Below are 21,971 nucleotides of genomic sequence, written 5' to 3'. Positions count from 1 at the left end.
ATCATTGAAGTGATGGGATAGGTCGCTTTTACCAGTGTTTGTGGAGCCAGGTGGCTTTGCTGCATAGTAAAATGGATTTCTGCAGTGGTGGCTGGGTTTTCTTTTTCCTTGTTTTTTCCCTTTTTTTTTTTTTTTTTTCTTTCAATAAGAGGACATGTAAAACATAGAAGGATGGAGAGTCCGAAACTTGAATGATAACTGAAACGTCTTACAGTTCTGGAAGTTCTGCTTATTTTTCCAAATGGCATTGAAGCTGCTCGCCTTCTGTGCCTCCTGGGGGATATTTAGTTGCACTCACTTTTTTGCAGAGTTCTCATGCAAGATTTAGGTGTGATGATGTAGTGTTTTGCTGTGATGGCGGTATTGGCAGTCAAATAAAAATAGTGTAATAATGATAGTAGTAGGAATCACACGGCTTTCTCTTTAAAAAGGAAAAAGGAATTTAACCTGAGGGAATGAATTAAGTGGGCCTTTTGAATAATAGAAGGAACATAATATGCCCTTCTGGTTACGTAAGTTACATTTTATCTTGATACTGTTCAAATGCTCAAAGGATGTGAGGAAATTGGAATATCAGCTCAGGTGCTGTTATGTCAATACCTGTGGGATGTTGAACGGACAGGGAACTGCATCAACCTAAATTCTGCTACAATAATTCAGCGTATTCCATTCTTTTAACTTTTATCCATTAGTTAATGCTTCTTTGTATTCAAAAATTTTGTCTGTAGGATGCTTTTAATAGTGTGAACACAGAGTAGTGTAATTCATGGAATACATGAAACAGTGTAACTCCTCTTATCAGCAGTAGTATAGAACACATCTTTGGTGCAGTGGAGCAGACTGACATGGGAGGCAGGGGTTCTTTTGTGCTGTCCTGCTTTCCACCATCTTTACAACTTGGCAGCTGCATTGTTCTGGGCCTCCATGTAGTACTGCATCTGATATCTGTGTCTGCTTATCAGGAGAAATGTTGTTATTAAAGCAACTATTAAAGATTTCTTTTAAGGCAAATGATCTTATTTGAATTAGAGGTGGTTAACTGAAACCTTGGGCGGCTCCTTGAAGGGCAGATCATGATAAATGGTAAGTACGCTGACATGTCACTGGCAGAGTAAGAAGTTCGAAAAGATTTTACATGCCAAAACTGATTCTTTGCTTATTAGGTTGACTATTATATTAATGTAGAAATACATGATAATGAGTACTCACATCTGCTTATCTTTTTTCAGGAGCTGCTCACGTGCTGTGAAGAAGGTAAAGGTGAGATTAAGGATGGCCTGGAGGTGATGCTTAGTGTGCCAAAGCGAGCCAATGATGCCATGCACCTCAGCATGCTGGAAGGTAGGATTCAAACTAGCTTTCCAATTAAGTTGTGTGCTGTAGATTAACTTTGTTTAATAGCTTTCTATTTCGCTGAATGTTGAAGATCTCAAGAATGCGAACATTTTCTTAGCTCTGGGGTTTGTATTTTGTATACATTTTATTTGCAGGTATATAAAATGCAAACTTATTTCGGAAAATTAATTGTGACAGACAACTGTTACTTTTAAGAATGCTCTTTTATCCTGATCTGTATCTTTGCTACTGCAGATTTCAAAAATATATAGGCTAACAAAGTTTTCCACTACAAGGACACACGCTACTACGTAGTGAGTGTCATTGGCTTCCTTATGTGAGGCGCATAGGTGTATTAGAGGAGAATTTGCTGATTGATGTATCAAATAATTGTCTCCAAGAAGTTTGTCGTTTTCACATCTCTTCACTGCCTATCCCATACCAGACTTCTGGTTAAAATAACATGTATCTTCTGGCAGTAAAATATCAGCATAAGCCAATTTAGCCTGAACCTTAGCCAGAACAGCATAATCATGCTCATGGCAGACAGTGAAGGTTGGATGTAATTGCCTCTTTGTGCTTGGAACAACTTTCTGCCAAAATCTGCTTTGTAATTGGCACATAATCATGTATGATGGTGCCATCATACATTTAGTAATAAAAATTTTCTTTGACATTTAAGTTTTTTGATAAAAACAGATCCGCCTTACCTTGCAGTTGCTGAATAAAGACTTAAAGGTGCTTTTAGTCAATATTTCTTTTCGTCTTCTCTGCCTTCTAGTAGTAAAATGGAGCTTGTCATGGAATTCCCAGTATTATGAAAGTTACTCATCTTGGTTTGGCTTGCGATAGGTGATCATGTGCATGCTCAAAATAACCTCTCTTCCCTGATTTTAAGCACTGTTGGTCAGTTTGTAGGATCAGTTCCAAACGCTTTGTCTAGGAGATGGTGTTAGTATAGATGCTGACCAGATTTGGTAATAATTTTTTAACACTGGGAATGCAACTGGAGAATATCCCAGTCTTTTACATAAGATGGTTTTCTAACAAATCATGAGTGTATTTTTGAGTTGTCCCATGTTAGACAAATATAGTGAGTGAGCACATTTCCTCTTTATGTCTCTGGAGGATTTTGAATGAACATCCTGAGGCAACTTTCCTCTGCTGCTGTCCATACTGTTGCCCTGTTTAGAACAGTGAGAACTGCTATTTTCTCAAGAAGGATGGTGCTCTTCTGCTCAGAGCATATTGGCAAGCAGTATCTATTTAAAAACCATTTTAATGGCACTCAGAATCTGAGTATGGTAGACTAATTTTTATTGTCCTAAGTCTCTAAAGCTGTGTATTACACTGGGAGACCACTGTACCAATACAGGTAAAGTAAAAATGTTGATATTCTTAATCTTCATTTTTACATTATGTCTCAAGGTAAGCAGTCCAGCCGCTGTTTCTTCATTGTGGCTCAATGGTGGAGTGCTGATCACATAGCAACAGCTCCACGGTGCCATCTTTTTCCATCCCTTATTGGAACATGTTTGTGTGCCCATTGCATACATGGTAGGGAAGGTGTATCACCAGCAAAGGTGTCATCTGGGAGCTTGCAGAACAACCTGATGTGCTGTCCATGTCCTTGCAAATTGCTCACTTTCTACAGTGACAGAAAGCTTAAATCATTTTCATCATGGAAGAGGTTACCAGAAGCTGACATAGACAGACCTGTCATTTGTTGGTGAAATACTGCCAGAAGAGTTGATAAACTTCTTAACAGTTGGATCTCTAAATTTAGACCTAGACTTGAGCTACAGTTACATTTAGTATATTGCAGTGTTAAAATCGAGTCTTGTTTTTAGTATTGCTTCCTTAGAGTCCCATCTTTTGCAAACTGTATTTGGGGAAAAAAATCACATTACTTAGTAGAAGCTATGCTTTTTAATTTCCTCATATTAACAACCTTTCGTGGGGAAACTTTCCTCTCTCTGGCTTTTTAGGCTTTGATGAAAATATAGAATCTCAGGGAGAGCTCATCCTTCAAGAGTCCTTCCAGGTGTGGGACCCAAAAACACTGATTCGAAAGGGACGGGAGAGGCACCTTTTCCTTTTTGAGATGTCCTTGGTTTTCAGTAAAGAAGTAAAGGACTCCAGTGGAAGGAGCAAGTACATCTACAAGAGTAAATTGTTTGTAAGTATGGGAGAACAAGTAATCATATTTATGAAACTGTCTAGATTATATTGTGGCTAAACTCGGATGATTTAAATGTACATGAAAAACTTGAACAACTCTCGTAGTGCACTGAAAGAACAGCCTTGGAATGTGTAGACTGAATATTATGTTTGTTGCTTTGTCATGCTCTTGAGGAGAAAGAGTAGGCCAAAAGCAGTTCCTGAAGTCTACACATCAGTGTGTGTCAGGTCAAAGGAAAACCAAGATTGGGCTGGACTGATTTTGTCTTAATTGTGTGTGTGATTGCTAGTTCTTTAAAGCTTATTTGTATAAAGCAGAAGAATGGAAGGACTTGACATGCTGCCTTTGTCTTGCTTGTTTACTACTGCTGTTGTGGTAATATTCGTGTTAAGGATCTATTTTGGTGGATGTCCTACACATACTGATCTGGAAAGGCAAGAACTCCTTGTTATGGAAAAGTTCATTCCAGAATGTTTACTGAGACTAGTAGTTTTGTGATAATGTTTTGTAAATAAAATGATAGCTCTTGTGGCCTACTGAAAGGATGTAAAGATGGAAATGGGATTTTTTTTTCCATTTAAAAAAAAAATTAAAAACTTTGCTCTTGCTTTCCTCATCTCTAGCGTCTATGCTTTAAAATTATGACTGGAATTCAGAGCTTTACTTTACTGTCTTTTTGGATGACTTGGGTGAGAGCAGTATTCACACTCCATAAATTTAGGTAGCCAAGTGAGAAGACAGTCTCCCATGGCTTGATCTGCATCCCTCAGAGGCTAGATCAGCTTTTCTGCCAGACAGTTTAGAAGTATTTGAAATTACTTTATTTCTCAGTATCATGGTCTAAAAGAATAATTCTTCTGTTGATCCTATTGGGACATATGACTAAGTCTAGGCAGTATAAATCCTGAGACTTTTCTCCTTGCTTCAGCTCCTTTTCCTTCGTTCTTTTCCCCTTCCCACCTCTGTGTCCAAACTGGTAAAGCAGGTTAGTTCAAACAACCCCTTTTTTCCATATCTTACTTTGCATGTTCTGTCACTTCATTTCCTACGTTTGCTCTTCTTCCTGGTGTAAGGTAGCTAGCAGGTAACACAGCTGCAGCTGATTTGTTGATCACACCTTTCTTTGGTGCTCTCAAGAACTTGAAATACAAAAAACTTCTCATGTACTGGAGGGTAATATCAGCTGCTAAGGCATTATGTGGGAGGAGAGACAGAGCTGAAAAATCAGTCCTGTAAGCTTGTCATGTCAGTTCCTCTGGCAGAAGTATAGTAATAGCTTCAGGTCCTAGAGAAGCTGCTGAAAATCTTGAAGACTCTCATTGTGCTTTGTTTTTAAAGTACAAGCATTCTTTTTGCCTTCACATCCTATTTGGCAAAATATCCTATAGTGCAGCTGACTCCCATAGCAATTCTTACAGCTTGCTCTTTAGAAAATGCTTTCATTGGGGTGTTGAAAGCATGTGTGTTGATTTGAGCCAAGGATCTTTTTGCACGTTACCCTGTCTCCTACCTCTGGAAGGTGGTTTTACTAAAGCGTGGTCCTTCTCTTTGCCTTGGGTATGGTGAACATAATGGTTTCCAAAGCACAGGATACTCAGTGGCATGGCTTGCATTAGAAGAACATGTTAATGAACTCCTTTCACAAGAGAGAAAGTGTCCAAAAGCAAATGCCTAAGGAGGGCTATGGAAACAAAGCAAGTAAGCAAACAGGTTTTACTTTGCCAAAATATTTTCCCAGTCACCCGTAACTATCAGTTGAGGGGCTTCCTCACCTGAGTGTGATTTCTGTGTATTCAGTAACTCGTAATGGATTTCAGTTGTTCCTTATAAAATTAATAATATTCAGGAGTGTATCAAGGCTTTTGAATTTACTAAGCTTTAAAAAATGAACAGTGTTAAAAATTGTGCTGTCCTGCGCATTCAGACTTCATATTGGGAAGTGCAGTAGGGTATATTTTATTTGAATTACATAATGTAATGTTGATTTGTTTTACAAGCTTTTTAACACACGCAGGAGTTGTTGGTCAGGTTTAAAATGTATCACAGGCTTTTAAGTATTTCAATGAAGAAGAGTCTATTTTAGTGAAAAGAAATGACAAAGCTGAAATGTGTTGGTTTGGGGATTTTTTTAGGGAAGAAAAAAAATCAACAACAATTCAAGTTGGCAGACAAGTGAGAAAAGAAAGAAATTACTTTTACTTGGGTATTGTGTATCCAACATCTCTGATAATAAACTGTATATATGCTAGTGATTAATGTATATTAGGGGAAAAAGTATAGCTTCCAATAATGTAAGAATGCTTAGCAGCTGTCTTCTGGAGTGAGGGTTCTTGTAGTTTGAGCTGTATTTCTTAGTTTGTAATTTTTTTGGAGCAGAGTCTATATGAATTGTTAAACTGGAAGCCAATTCACATGATTGAGATGTTATTCCAGTTGGAAAGTCAAAACATTTGGGATGAAAATTAGCTATTAAGGTCTGACATTAGAACATTCCTAAAGACTGATTGTTAATGTAGTTGTCCCACAAAATTCTCAAGGGAAACTGCATTTCTGAATTATTTCATCTGTTTCAGAGGGAAGCAAACACATTAGGAAAGGATCCTTTGGCAGAAGAGAGATCAGAGTTTTAGAAGATATCAAGAGAATTCTTAAGCCTATCTTAATCTGAGAGAAAACATAAAAATCAGTGTCTTGAGTGTTCCCTGGAAATCAACAAGAAGAGAAGCCAACACTTACTTTTTATCAAGCACCTTTTTTTAGAGTTACAAAGCTTTTATTATGAAGTCAAAAAAATAAGCAATTTGGTATTGAGATTATAAATGCTATTGTTTATCATTGCTTTACAGGAAAAATTGTTTAGCTTGCAGTTTTTCCTTTTTTGAAGAAACCCCACTATTGCCCCCTAAATAATGTATCCTCTTGAGCATAAGTTAGCCTTAAGCCTTTAAAAATCTCTTCAAACAGCAAAGCTGTTTATTTTGGAATAAAGTATTTTAGAGCTGTATTTATTTAGAATATTAGCATCCCTTTGTGGCTTCTGAGAAAAAAATGCCATGTTATCCTAACAAACTTTTCCTAATTCCAGACTTCTGAACTGGGTGTCACAGAACATGTAGAAGGAGATCCCTGTAAGTTTGCTCTATGGGTTGGAAGGACACCAACTTCAGACAACAAAATTGTTCTCAAGGTAATTTTAGCATATATGCTTGTACAGTGTATACTAACTCTTGTAGTGGTTGTTCATACTTGTTGGGAAGGCAAGAAATGATGACTTACCCTGCTTTCACAGGGACAGCTGCTGACAGATAACTTTTTCTTTGTGAGTAAAGGATGTAGTATATATCTAACTTGTGGCTTGACAGCACAGGGGAATCTGCGTGGTCTGCTACAGGATTAACCAAACTTGCTTTCAAAAATAAGAGTTGGGAGAGGTTTGATTCCATAGGCTTTCTATAGCTTGAAGACTGCAACCACTATCTGACAGAGCAACTGATAGGCCACAGACAAATCATGGCATCAGTATTACATGTCAAACTCAAGCCATTGCTGCTTGTTGGCGATGCTGTTTTTCATGGTCCATATTTTATTGCAGAAATTGAAACGCTTGAAGATACTTGCCTTTGGATGAGTGTGCATATAATTCCTGTAAATTATGTATCTGAGAAAAGTACAGGTTCAGTAGTGTTCCTTGCCTGGCTAGGAGAGTAGCTAAATCCATTTTTCCTGTGACTCTCGTATGGAACCTGGGACTTACGGTTTCAATTGGAGAACTTTCTTGTAATTCCATAAGCAGCTAACAGGTAATTTCACAGACAGGCTGAGAAAGTTGGGGGCTGTTCTGCCTGGAGAAGAGAAGGCTGCATGGAGATCTCATAGCAGCCTTTCAGTATCTGAAGTTCATCTTCCCATTTCACAGAATCGTTAGGGTTGGAAGGGACCTTTGGAGATCATCTAGTCCAACCCCCCTTCCAAGGCAGGGCCACCTAGAGCAGGTTACACAGGTTAATACAGCTACTGTTAAACTTAGGCTTTCACATATATCTTGCCACTATAGTGCCATATAATAATACCACTTAAAAACAGACACTCAAATTTGCATGTTGACACTTAAATTTATATGTTTTCCTAGTGAATTACAGGCTAAGAAGAGCTCACATTAGTTTTCTGACAGCAGTCAGTGAGTGCAAAGAAATTAAATGTACCATCACTGAATAATGCAATTTGTTCAGTCCTGATACTCCCATGATTTCACAGACAATGCTTTGCTGCCTGAAATGATCCTCCCAGGGTAGAATAGTATAAGGGGTTTTATTTAACTGCTCTCTACATAAGATCTATGGTGTTCCTGTTCTCTTCTTTGCTTAGAGCATAGCGTATTTAGATAACTTGTATGGTATATGAAGCTTTTCAACAGTTTTGTTGGGGTTTTTTTGTTTGGTTTTTTTTTTTTTGGTTTTGAAAGTTGGAAACTAGCACTTCCTTAGCTTGTTAGTTGCATAAGTAAATTCCATCAAAACCTAAATGAAAGATGTAGCAAATCTTTTGTGTTGGCTTCTTTCCTAGATGTTTTTCTTTGTAAAAGAAAACAAAGATCTTTTTCTGAACTGTTCATCTGTTCCTGAAATTTTCTCCATCCCTTTAGATTCCCTGCTTATTAAATATTTATAGGCTATTAAATATTTATAATATATATTGAGCCGATGATTTCAGGAGACAGCAGTTAAGAGAAGTAGGAAATTATAATTTATTTGTTTTCTGGATCTGCAGTAATGTTTATATTTAATAGCTTTTCAGATGTAGGGTTAAACTGGGTTAAATAATCGCATGACAGGTTGGGCAGCTGGATAGCAAATCTTTTCCAGGGTACCTTAAAAATATAGATGATGTGTTGCAGGCAGTTATTAAAATACAATCTTTAAATTAGCTTTCTGCTTCCTGATACGTTTCAAAAGTGGAAGGAGTAATACATGAAATGTGTTGTGAAAGTCTGTGTCTTGCAGTATAAGTTATTTCTTTCTTTCGTGTTAGTAGATTATTATATAAAGTTATAATTGACCTAAAAAGTAGCATCAGTTTAAATTACCGATGTTCAATCTGTTATTACTAAAATTCTTTAAATAAGTCGATCCACCCCTATCTCGCATGAGATACATACAGGGCTTTAGCCTTCAAATTATGAAAGAGAAATCTGAATCTAAATGGAAATGTTTTTTAAATGAACAATATTAATAATGTTGAGAAGTATATAGTAGTGTTGGCAATTCAAAATGAAGACATCTAGCTTCAATTTCCTTTTCTCTGTTCAAGTTTTCAGAAATTATTTACAAAGTCATTCTTTATGCCTTCCTCTCTGTGTTTATTAGCTTAACTGTATGTGTGTATCTTCTCAACTTTAATAGTCCATTGTGGGGGTTTTGTTTCTTTTGCATATCAAAGGCATCCAGTATAGAGAATAAACAGGACTGGATCAAACACATCCGGGAAGTGATACAAGAAAGGACCATTCATCTGAAAGGAGCATTGAAAGAGCCGATCCACATCCCCAAAACCGCACCAACAACAAAACAGAAAGGAAGAAGGTAAGTAGTATTTGGATAGAGATCTCTAAGAACAGAACAGCACTCTTTCCTCTGTAGTATTAAATTTCTAATGACTTTTGATGAGTGGGACAAAAGCAAGTCATTTTGGCCAGCTCTATCTTGTAATTAATTTCCAGTTTCCTGCAGTGCTGAGTTTGTTCAGATTTCTGCTCAGAACAGTACCTGACTTACGTACATTCAGCTATTACAGAAGGGGTTTGGAACTACAGTATAGGATAGCTGTACATTTTAGATTTTACAATTTTGCATGTGTAATTCAGGTCCTTAGTTTCGTTTTATGGAACTTAAAATGTGTGACTGAGTGTTCTGCTTGCTAGCTTTGGTAAATGGCTATGCAAGTTTCTTGCCATAGTGCTGGCTGGTTGGTTATTGTCTTAGTTCTACATGATGTAGACTTTGAGCAAACAAATCTGTTCTCTTAAAGCATAGAACAGTGCTGACTATTTGATTCTTGTATCAGTTAGTTTGTCTGGCTGGTGTCTGTTGGCACACTGTCTAGGTGCCACTTCTTTAGAGTTGCAGGTAGGTAACCAACATATTACAAACACAGTGCAAATATGGTAATGAAAACTGAATTATTTGCAGAGACGGCGAGGACCTGGACAGTCAGGGAGATGGTAGCAGCCAACCTGATACTATCTCAATTGCTTCACGAACCTCACAGAACACGCTAGACAGTGATAAGGTAAGTTTCCCAGGTGTTACTCTGTTCTGAGAGCAAGCGATTCATCCCTTAGTGTGAGTTAGTGCCCAGGATAAGCCCTTAGTACCTTCAGAGAGGAGGCATGGAAATAGTCTTAAAAATAGCTGTATGCAATAGAGAAAATATCTTAATGGGGAGCAGGAATGATTGTTTAAATCTAATAGGACATGAAGGAATTATGTTTGTTCCAAACTGAAACCACTTTGATCCCCTCTGTTCTGCAGTTTGTTCAAAGATTTGACTCAGTTTAGAAAGATTTCTTTTCCATAAAATCTGATACTTATGCACAGAGTTTTTCTTGATACTGGTCTCAGCCTTTCTGAAAGCATATCATCTGCTTTTTGTATTAGCTTGAGGTTGATGGTCGCATCGTGGAAAATACTATCCAGTGTTCATGAGTTAGAGAGTAAGAGTGTTCACTTTCTGCATGCGAGCTGGTAGAAATCACCATATTAAAGGGGAGTAACAGACAACACTATCATTTGATACTAGTGCTAGTGTTTCCTTTCCTTCATCTCTGCCTATAGATTCTGGTTGGGTTATCCCATAAGGGGAACTCAGCCAAAGTTTATCATGGGTGGAAGGCATTGATAGTCATCAAAAGAATAAAAATTCTTATAAAGCACATGTGTTGCTTTGGAATTGAAGCATTTCTGACAAGTGAGAGGTGATAGGACCTTGAGGGGAGGTAGAGATGGATAATAGAAGTTTGCAAACAGAAGAATGAATAAAAACATAGAAGCTGCAAAGCAAATTACTTGAAAATGTGGTTATGGATTTCTGGCCTATTACTTCATTGGGTAAAATTTTTCTGATGAGACATTCAAACTATGCAGGTAAATTACCAGTATATTACAGGGCAGCTAAGTGAATAGGTTTTCAGAGTAATATTTTGACCATTCCCATCATTATCCAAAATAGAGTTAGTCTGGTTTTGCATGTCACTTAAACTCTATGTTTTGATTATTTTTTTCTTTCTTCCATGTAAAGTGGAAGACAGAAGGGAAGTGTTAGGTGCTTAAGGTTGATCCTGTATTTGTTAAAAATAGCCTATGTTTTGACCTTTTGCATTTATACTGAAGTTGGTCTGTAGTTTTGGTGGTGGCTTCTTTAACGATATCTGTGAGGAAAAAAGTCTTTTGGTGGCTCTTTACTGTTTTATTCTTTGCATTCTTGGCTATTTAGTGACTTACCAAAATTGCATTGTGTATACTAGCAAACAGTTAAGGTCATTTTTTATGCATTCTTAAGAGTTTACATGACTTCCTCCAAAGCAAGAAATGTTGTTTCTGATTTCCGTGATTATTGACTGAGACGTCAAACTGTGCGCACACAGCCTGGCTGGATCGTGCTAAAATTGAAATGGAGATGATGCAATCCATCTCTGCCATGCAAGACCATTGCCACTCTTCACTTGTTGGTGATGTAGTGTTTACTGGGGAATAGCATGGATTGTTCCCTCTTGGAATTTCATGCATCATGTGAGAATTGCTAAAAGTTGACCAACTGAAATGCCCTCAGGATTGTCTTCCAATCTGACACGAGGAGGAGGCGTCTTACTAACAACCTGTTTGACAGGAGCTGTTAGTTAAAAGAAGGAGGAATGGAGATCACTTTTAAATATTTTCCTGACAAATTAAGTTTTAAATTTGGTTAGTGAGCAGAGTGTTGTTATTGAAGTATTTTTGAATTCTTATGTTAGTGTATTAAATTTTTGTTAGACTGTTCTTTAACAAGAAAAACAAACTAAAACCTGGGACACTGTGGATTTTACTTGTGCTACATACAATGCGTGTCCAAAGATGGAATTTACTGTTTGTGCCCTTTTTAGAAGTGTGATTTAGCAGAGTAGCTTTGGTTAATGTTTCTGTTACATGGTTTGGTTTGTTAAGAGAAGATTCCTTATCTGTTTAAAAATTAATAAGGAACTGTAACAGGCAGAAAGCCAGTAAAATCTGTAGGATATTTTAACATTCTTGCTGAAGTTCTCAAGTTTGTGTTGAAAATTCATTCGCTGCAGTCCATTTGGAAATTGACTGTTTTCTCTGTCCAAAAGCTTGAAGTATGTATGGATATTGTACAGAGTAAAACAGTTTTACGGATTTTATTCACTGTTGATGTAGTCAGCCAGATGGAGCAGTGGAACTCCTCGGTCAAATTTGGAGCATATTGCAAACTGAGCTGGGATTCCAAATTGAAAAACACAAAAAATATCAAGTAATTTAAAACAGCATTAATCAAATGGTAAAAATGTTTAGCACTGTATTACTTTTTACGCCATTGCTGGACATTTTTCTGTTCACATATATCCTCTATTGTGATGAAGAAAAGATGACAAATACCAAACATGTCATAATAGTCAACAGCCAAGTAAAACCATTCTTTTGTTTTCTCAGCTGATTCTTTTAAAATAAATGTTTTGGTTAGTAGGGCTACGCTGTTATGCAGGGAGAAGATCAAGAGTTAAATCCTTTATCTACAACTCAATGCTCTTTCTCACATCCTCAGAGATATACCGTGAAAGAGCTAAAAATCCTTAGCCTTGGTAGGAATTATTGTTCAGCTGAGCTTCTTGCATCCTGTTTTCTGACATAATTGACATATAATCTAGCATCAGAGAATAGCTTCACAATTAGCTTTTTTCCTCCCCACCCTGACTTTTTGGGTTAGAATTGTAATTTCTGATTCTTGGCTACACTGTTACATGTTGCTTTTCAGAAATGACTGGGATGATGCAATAGACCATATGTTTATGAAGCTGACATCCTTCCCAGCTTTGTGTCATCTGAAAATTATATTGGAAGGTGGGATTAGAATTCACAATCATCTTGGCAAATAGGACAAATTAATAGGCAAAATATCATGCTATTTAATAGGAACATGTTTGAGCTTATATGAATAGGTGGAAATAGTTAACTAGTAATGAAAACAGTAAGAGTATTGAGCAGCTTTGAGAAGACAATCTAGAAGATAAAGAGGCTCACAAGCTGTTTATTACTTTAAATGTGATGCAATTACAGGAGGGTGAGGAAGTAGCAGCCCAATATTGGCTTTCAGAAGTAGGATGCTGAGCTGCAGGATATGAAGTCCTCGTTCTTTACTCAGCACTTGTGAGGCCTGTATTAGATACCACATCCAGTTTTCAGAACAGAATTTTAGCAAATTAGTGGTCCACGGAAAGAGTTCCAGGGGAAACATAGCTTCCAAGGCAAGATAAAGAGTTGGGACTAATGATTCTAAAGAAAAAGGCAGGTCTTCAAGTACGTAAAAAGCTACTACACAGTTACAGAACAGTCTTTCAGTGGATGGGATGAGATCAAAGGTTTTCTCTTTATTAAAAGTTTGCAATAATTTATTTTTTTATGGGTATGAAAATGTGAAATCTGTGAGTGGAGCAGTTGTGAAGGCTGGGGAATCTCGATAGCTAGAGATCTTTGAGAACGGTTTGGGTAAATGTTAACAGTGGGTCACATAGATGTAGTTGATCATGCTCTAGCAGAAGAGAAAGAAGTGGACTAGGTAACTTAAGATCCCTTCCCAGCCTATCTTTAATATCATGGGGTATGTCTTCATATTGTAAGACACGCTAAATACATCCATAGCGCCAACCCATCATGAAGTATTGTAAGGTATAATGGCGTACAGAGTGAAATAGAAAATTTTCTGACAGGGAGATTTCTAGCCTGTCAAAGCATCTCAGTTTTCTAAGTGCTGTTATTGTACGCTTCTCAATATTTTGCCCATCACTTTTTACAGCATTCCTTCCATTCAACTTCTGTGGCTGTGTAGCCAGCATTTGAAGCGGCTAACAAATAGAACAGATGACACTTGACCCTTTCTTTCCACCTCTCAGCAGTTCCTAACCTCAGAGCTTGCTCTGATTTTAGCATTGTCTTTTTAACTTGATCCAATGCGTAGGAAATGGGGAGGCTGAAGGACACAATGTAGGTTTGATAGATTTTTACATGCTTGTATTAAGTGACCTGGTAAAAACATGAAACAATCTAAACTACTATTTTGGTAGTTGAAAAGCCTAGAGATTTTTAGAAGAAGAGCTGTTATAGGTTGTTACCCTAAGTAGCAGAAATTATGCTAGCTGCTGTGGGTGGTTAGTGAAGCAATATATTGGTTTTAAGAAATTGTCTTTTGTGCCCAGCTGGTAACACTTTGTACTGCTGTCTATGTGAAGTTGTATTTCATTCTCATGCTGCTTTAAGCTTGTGTGTAGTCCTCTGGAAAATGGAAAAAGGACTGAAGCAGCAGGAGACAACCAAGTATTTAGTTCAGCCAGCTGAAGAGAAGAGGTTCCCATCAGTAGAAAGAAATGCTAGTGAAAAAACAGACATTGCTCTGAGTTAATGCCTCTTTTCAGAGTCAGAAACCCAGTCTTGGGCAGCTACCTTGACAAAGCAAAATACACTTTATTTGAGACAGCACTTCTTTGTGTCTCCCATTTCTTTTCTCCCATATTGCACTTATTTCCATTTTAAAAGGGGATTAAAGATTTTCATACTTGAAATAATAGAGAAATCTTACTAGTTGCTATCTTTCCTTTCGCTTCTCCTTAATGTAAAATAGCCACGGGACAGTAAATTTAATTTTCAGTTCTGAAAGGAGGTTATATGGCCTGATGTAAAGGCTGTTCTAAGTGGCAAAACTCTAGTCAGTGGTGATGCTCCTAGATACCGGTGGCAGGTGAGCTCTTGGTGTGTTGTCTCTGACTTCAGCAAGCCTACACTAAGAATCTGTTCAGCCAGTGAGTGTATTACGGTTTTATTTTCTCTCTCTACAAGCGACGGTGATTAAAAGGCCCAAGAGAGATGAACATAGATGGTTAACATTTATTTAGCAACAGCAAGATACCATGTCCCATGATAAGCTGTTTAATTAAACCTTGCACCTTTTTTAATCTGCGGTTCTATTTCTGTCTGGCTTTTGTTTCTCATCTTGTCTGTCTCTGCAGTTTCCATGTTTCAGACATAGCCTCATTTATTTTTATCATGCATGATTAATTCAGTTTACATAAAGGGTTTCTTGAGAAGGATGGATAAAGTATATAAAACCCTTGTTCAGCCTAAATTTGGATTTAGATGATTTGAAATTCTTTTCTCTTCAGTGCAAATCATTCTCCCAGTTCTGCTGCGCCTCTTGCTGTTCCCTCCAGCTAGCCTAGAGAGCCTTGCCAAAGCTGTCCAACAACAGCTGTTGAGCAATGTGCTTAATCAGAGACACTCCTTGCTGTCCAACTGCATTTAATCAGTGTGAAAGATGAAACTGCGTTCAGAGAGCGTGTTATGGAGAGAAATCGAGCAATGAAACAAAGAGGAAAGCAGCACTTCCTAACCATTTCTGTTGCAGGGAGAAAGAAGGGTGGTTATCCCAAAGGAAGGGAAAAATTGGTAAATGCTTTTTTGATCAGTTCTCCATAATGACTTGCTCTACCCAACACACATCTACATCATCATTTTCAGTGTGTAGGAGCAGAGAAATCACACAGCAAGTTGCATGTAACAGCAGTAGTGCGTGTTTGAGGATGGTGTGTAACTAACAATTGCATGCAGGATGTGTCTTGCACACTATACTGACATGTGATTGAATATTGAATTTCAGTGAAATACTGACCAACTAGGATATCTGATTCCCACACAGTCTGAAAGACTAGGATTTTTTTTGTACTTTAATAGCTTCTGACATAGCCACTTACAGCATTCATTTGCTTTTTCCTGTAGATTAATACTACATAAAATGCTCAGGGAACATAAAATCTGAGAATTTTTTTTATTAGGGGAAGGCAAAGAAAGAATATCGATATTAAAGCCAAAAACATGCAGCCATTGCACTGGTCACAAAGTGTATTTTAATCTGTCTTTGTAGGAAGTGGAAGGGTCAAAAAAACAAGCAGAGCACCAAAGCTATGCTCCTGTTAGGTATTTAGGAGAAAATACAAAGACTACATGCAGTTTCTGGAAAGTATCAACTTGTGTTGTGGTTTAACAGGCTTGGTGCTTGCACTGATTGGGATATGGACTCTCCAGGGAAAAATTTGGTCTGCATTGGGCACCTTGTGAAGTCATACTTTATCAGCTTTTTTGTTAGTCCCCATCAGGCATACAGATGGTTTCAATTGTTTCTGAGTTTGTCTGAAGAAAGCTGTAACATAAATCAATACCAGAAAACAAGGGAAGGCTCTTTACTGTTTCCCCTTTGTCACAGTTTTGCATGGACTGAAAACTAATATAATATGGGGAAAGAGTGTAAGGGAACAGGAATTTTTTTAAGAAGGGAGAAAGTAGCATGTTTTGAAGATGTACAAACACTCCCCTGTAATTTGGGTATTGGGGCAATCTGGAGAGATGTAGTAGAAGCAATATGATTAATATTTAGCTTGGACCTGAGTGCCCCTGATTTATCTTCCTTGAACAGTGGATGTATGAGGGTTTTCTGCCTTTCTTGGCCCTTGCATTCCCCAAAGAAAATTTTTCTTCTTTGTATGCAGACACAAGCAAGAGTAGCCGGTAAGATTAGCAGGCAGATACCATGGGAAAGCTCTGGAGTTACTGCAGACCATCTGCTAGGAGTTATGTCCTGTCGTTTGTTGCAGGCTTGAGGAAGAGAAGTTTGGAATTAGCCTTTGAGTCTTACTGGGGTTTTGCTGGTTTTGGCATTTGCTTTAAAATTCTTGCTTGATAACAAATAGTGTTATCCTAGAAAAGTTCCTATCTGGTGCTTCAGTTCCAGGCTTGTAATGAAAACCAATAAATAACATTGCAGTCTCTTATCTCCTTTTCCTAACACTCATGGGATGCAGCTGCCAGCTATGTAAGAGTCTAAATGTAATAGTCAAAAATAATGTGGCAGGAACCGTTCAGTATCTTGGTGTAGCACATGCTTTTATATTTGCTATAGTTGGAACTCACAGCATATTTGTCTTCCTTTGTCTGTGTCGAGCATTGCAGGATTACCTCGCTAAATTGGAGTTTACTGGCTTGGTCCAAAACGACTGAATTCATAGAAGTTGCATACTATACTGCATAATAGCAGCCAGAGCTACAGAAATATTCATACGCAAAAAGCTGAAGTAGCCTGGAACACCATTGGTGTACGGAAGGAGAAAGAATTCCCAGGCTGTTTGCTTAAGTTGGATGGGAGCTCTGGCACTGAACAATCTTGGGCACTTTGCAAAGTTCTGATAGTAATTTTCATTTCATGTCAAAGCAGATGAAACAATCAAAGAAGGAAACTAAGCTTAGGCAAAGTAATTCTAATGAAGTGTTTTGAAGAGGAGAAGGAAAAACCCTGAGCTTGCATGCTTTTAATTCGAGTTTGTGTGTTTTCATATGGAGAATCAGTAAAAATATGAAAGCAGTGAGCCTGTGTGGATTTTCTAGCAAATAGTTAAGTATTTGGGCATGTTATATGAAGAACCTCATGCTGATTTTGTATGGTGTGTCCTCGATGATTTTGTGACCTGCATGCATAAACTGTGAGTGGGGTGGGCAGTAAGCTCATTCAAAAAAGGACCCTCTTTCTGCCTTGAATTCTCAAGATAACAAAGCTCATGAATGACTGTATTTAAGTAATATTGGGCTTTGGGTGCCTATTATCACCCATAAAATATATTCTGAAGCAACTGCTACTTCAGCTTTCAGGGTAAGGAGCAGTCTAGCAAGAAAAACTGCTTAAATCCTCCACCCAGCACTGCCACAACCCGTGTGCTTTGAACATAGGCAGAGACAAGCAGAGTTAGAAATCAGTTCTAAAATGCCAGAACTGCCTGATTTTGAAATGGTCTCCTCTTGATGTGGAAAGTCCCAGGAGCTTGCCATCTCATCCAAAATACAACTCCTGCCAGGAATCCTAAATAGGTAACAGCGTGTGACGGATGGTTTGACAACGAGCATTCATCTGGCTTCTCCCCCTTGTTTTTCTCCTCACAGTTGTCTGGTGGGTGCGAGCTGACGGTGGTAATCCACGACTTCACCGCCTGCAACAGTAATGAGCTGACAATCCGCCGTGGGCAGACAGTGGAGGTCCTGGAGAGGCCCCATGACAAGCCCGACTGGTGTCTGGTTCGAACCACAGATCGGTCCCCAGCTGCAGAAGGCCTGGTCCCCTGTGGGTCCCTCTGCATCGCTCACTCTCGCAGTAGTATGGAGATGGAGGGGATTTTTAACCACAAAGGTAAGAAATGATGGAAATGAAGTCTAGTAGTCAGCAACACAAGTTTGGGGTAATGGGGAGTACTGTGCAGATGGGAACTTTGGTGTTCTTGCGCTGTTTTGATTTCTAGTTTTTAATTCTTTAAAAAACAATGCCTTTAACGACTTGCAGCCACACTGTCTATTCCAAACTAAGCAGTTGGCAATTCTCAGTGTTAAGTGAAAATGTGGCTGAAGATGGGGAAGAGATATAAGCAAATCATGTCTTGGTGAAGAGAGTTATATATAATGTTAAATCAAGTTGCAATGATAGGAAAATCTGTATGTGTCGTGTGCTGAAAAGGGGAGGGAAGAAAATCTCCAGCATGCATTATCAGTGGTTCCTGAGAAATCCTGCAGTAAGAAATCATGACAACATCAAGCTCAGAGATAGAAAAGGGAAACGTACACATCCGTTTGCCCTGGCACAGGAATTGGCTATTTGGATTTTTGTATTTTACTTAACTGAGTTTTCCAGAATAGCAGTGGCACACACATCTCGCAGCTCTGAAATCTTACTTTGTTTTTTCAGATGTGTGAAAGAATGTGCCCCTGAAGGGTGCAAGAAAAATCTGATAATTTTTTGAAAGTTTTTAAGGTTTTGGTGTGCTGCAGTCCTCTGGATCTCTGTTATTAGAGAAAATGCTTCCTTGCTTCACTTGAAACTACTTGAGTTCGCAGCCTATGAACAGAAAGCAAAACACCAGAAAAACAATTAATCGGGAGGTGTTTCATCACAAACTGGAGGAAAAGATGCATTTAAAAAAGTTGGTTATTGTGAGTAACAAGATTAGCAGGAAAGTGGTTTGAAAAACTTGGTCTCCAAAACTCAAACTACTGGTTTTGGAGAGTTTTTCATAAATATAACCACAATTTTTTCAATATTTCAGTCCATCCCAGCTATCACATGACAATTTTCCCCATTTTTTTTCCAGACACCGTGTAAATATGCTTGGCTAAAAGAGGAGAGTGGTTGTGTTTCTTACATTAGGAGTATGCACAGCAGGAACTTCCTGAAGGCAGGCTGACTTGGGGGGGAGTCTGAAAGATTGAGCTGTATAATTGGAATACTTTTTCATCCTCTTGTGTCCTATAACAATTTGGATACCAAAAGTTTGCAGTTCTGATGATAAAATTGGAAAACGTAGTTCAGTATCATTGAAACATTTCTTCCTTTGGCTAGGGGTGAAATCATGGAAATGTCAAGAGGAATTATATTTTTTTAACAGCACAAAATTGATAAATCCAATTTCCTTTGGAGCTATGGGGCTTCACCTTTGAATGCAGAGAATTTTATTAGGAGAGGCAGATTGTAGTGGATAATATGTGTTATATGAAGATTATTGAGCCTTTCAGGTTCCTGAAGGACAGACAGAGCTGGTTTTGTCTTTCAAAGGTTGCTTTTATTAATCAAACCAGTGGACAAAACCTGTGTTGCTTTTTTTCCATTAGTGTGTGTTTGTGAAAAATGGGGCAGAGCATTGTAAAGTTGCTTTGTTTCTCTTTGACATGTTGCTTTGAAATAAAGACCATTAATTAATTATATTAATCATGGAGACTGAAGAAGAGAAGGCCATTGCTAGAAGGAGCATGATTTGCAGGGTTGAATGCAGCCTTAGCAGTGACTTCTGTCCCTGCTTCTGCCAGAGGCTTCCTGTGGGATGTAATGGCATGCTGTCTAAACCCCAGCTGATAAGAAGCAGCTGCTAACAGTTTATTCCCACATTACTGGGTGTCAGACTTTAGAAGCTGGATGTTTGATTTGTAAAGTTTTCGTGCCTGTGACTGAAGTCACTGTGAACTGTCTTGAACATGCAGACTATTATATAATTCTAAGTAATCTGAGGTGGATGGAAGTTAAAAAAACCCTGAAGAACTTTAGACAGGGTATTTGAAACCACTGGATACATTTCACTTCAGTCTTTACATCAACTTTCTATTGCTTGAATGAGGTTGATAATGTTCATTTCACAGAGGGACTACGAAAATTAAGCAAAATTAGTGGAGTGCTCTGATTTTATTTTTCCCCCCATAGTGAAAAGTACCTCAGACAATCCCACAAAGCAATTATTCATTCTCAAGTGCTGCATTTGATTAAAGATCTTTAAGGCATTGAGGAATATGCTAATCAGAGGAATGGAAAAATAATTAGATCTTCTCAGAATTGTTCATTGTGGACATTGAGGTATTAATTCCTGAAAAATAAAACAGAACACAACCCCCATAACAAAGAACAAGTTAATGACTTACATAATTTAAGGCAGACCATGTGCTTGAGTGGACAATTTTTAGCTGTTGTATTTTCTAGATTTCTCGTGCTTGATCCTGCAACTCATCTTTTTAATACAGATTTTTTTTCTTTTTTTTTTTTTTCTTTTTTGGCCGTAGTTCAGTGAAACTTGCAGAGTTTTTTAATGATTCAACTAATTAGAATATTGCTCTCTATAGTTTTTAAGTCTGAAAATATATGTCATATGTGAGGCTCACAGCGTGAGCATCAGCTCTGACTAATTCTGTATAGTTCATGGGCTAAGCCACATGCAGTAAACACAAGTCTGGAATCTCTACATATCTGACATCTCATGCTGTTGTGAGAGGCTCAGGGAGAAAGGCTTTATGTAAATCCAAAGGAAAAAGAGAGGTGATCACCATCAGAAGTGGTGGGGGTGGCTGTTTGGATGCTGAGTGCTTAGCCTGTATAAATGGCTTGGGGAAGCAAAGAGTTTTGCCCTCCTTTCAGTATATCTGGACCCTACAAATTTGATCTTTTCAAAAGAGTTTGTCAGTACCATTTGCTGTTTTGTCAGTACAGGTTGCAAAGCCACAGCATATCAGATGTGAGGTTCAAAGTTTTGAATTCACAGACCTCTTCTGATTTGTAGCTGGTTCTTAAGTTGTGTAAAACCACATCTCATCACTGAGTACAGAAATGTTGGGGGATCTTTAATGCCTTTAATCTGAATTATCATCCAAAGTAGGGTAACAAGAAAGATTATTAAAGCAGAAAGTATGTTCAGTGAAGCCTAGTTCTGACAGCTCGTCTTGGTCATTCCTCGTCTGTCTGCATATTCTGTCAACCATGAAAGGTAATGTCATTTTATTCTAATGTTAGAAGACAGCCCCAGAAAATGACCCTCATCACTTGCCTGCAAGTGTATTACTTGTCCTATAAGAATGTGTATTACTTTAAATATCTAACCAGTATCAGTGGTTAAAAAAAGATATCATTTACACTATCTTCAATCTCTAAAATTTTATTGTAGTAAAGGTGACAAGTATTTTCCTAAGAGGATGGGGAAAGCATTACACAGAAAAAAGATATTTACTAGTGGATAGTCATTTAGAGGAAGGGTTGATTTCAAGTTCCAGACCTCTTGCTTGCTCTGCTTGATATCAGATCTATTTTTGTACGTTATTTGGGTCATTTAATCAATTTGATGTGCAGTTTACAGATGAGTACATTTAAAAAAATCTGAATCCCTTTTATAACAGGGGAAAAAAGACAAACAAGTGGGTAGTGAAGAGGTTGAATAACAGTTGGTGCACTACGAAAAATCAATTAATTACTAGCTTTGGAAGAACATGTTTTTCACAAGTAATGCATAAGGCAACATTTTTTTTGCAATGATTCCCCACATGCTATTGGGTGTGGGGGAGAAAGAATGTTCCTGTTGGTTTTTTTGGTGCTTTTCCTTCTTTTAACAAGGGTTTCTTTTCATTCAGTGATACATCCTTTTGCTATGTGCAGTTCTCTTTCCTTTGATTGCAGGGCATTTACACAACCACAGAGCTTTGAGTAAATATAGGGTAGGGGACAGGATTCTGTATAATGAAATTAAACTTGTAAGCTCAGAAAAATTGGCAGGTATTTTAAATTGTTTGTGAATATCTTGCTTGTTTAGACCATAAGTTCACTGTGTTATCTGACTTTACAAGTATTTCTGAAGTCTGAA

The 21,971-nt window shown here is 37.9% G+C and overlaps 1 protein-coding gene across 1 annotated transcript in view; it reads left to right on the top strand.

The window, feature by feature from the left end:
- Window positions 1–21,971, top strand: part of TRIO (trio Rho guanine nucleotide exchange factor) — a 250,363-nt gene that overhangs the window by 169,429 nt on the left and 58,963 nt on the right. The window contains exons 29-34 of the mRNA XM_080611553.1: window positions 1,230–1,341; window positions 3,324–3,514; window positions 6,603–6,704; window positions 8,954–9,096; window positions 9,703–9,802; window positions 17,758–18,001. Coding sequence (XP_080467679.1) covers window positions 1,230–1,341; window positions 3,324–3,514; window positions 6,603–6,704; window positions 8,954–9,096; window positions 9,703–9,802; window positions 17,758–18,001 — 892 coding nt within the window. The remainder of the gene's footprint in view (window positions 1–1,229; window positions 1,342–3,323; window positions 3,515–6,602; window positions 6,705–8,953; window positions 9,097–9,702; window positions 9,803–17,757; window positions 18,002–21,971) is intronic.

The sequence above is a fragment of the Psittacula echo genome (assembly GCF_963264785.1).
Source record: "Psittacula echo genome assembly, chromosome: 2".
NCBI lineage: Eukaryota > Metazoa > Chordata > Aves > Psittaciformes > Psittacidae > Psittacula > Psittacula echo.
This window is presented reverse-complemented; position numbering and strand designations above follow the sequence as displayed.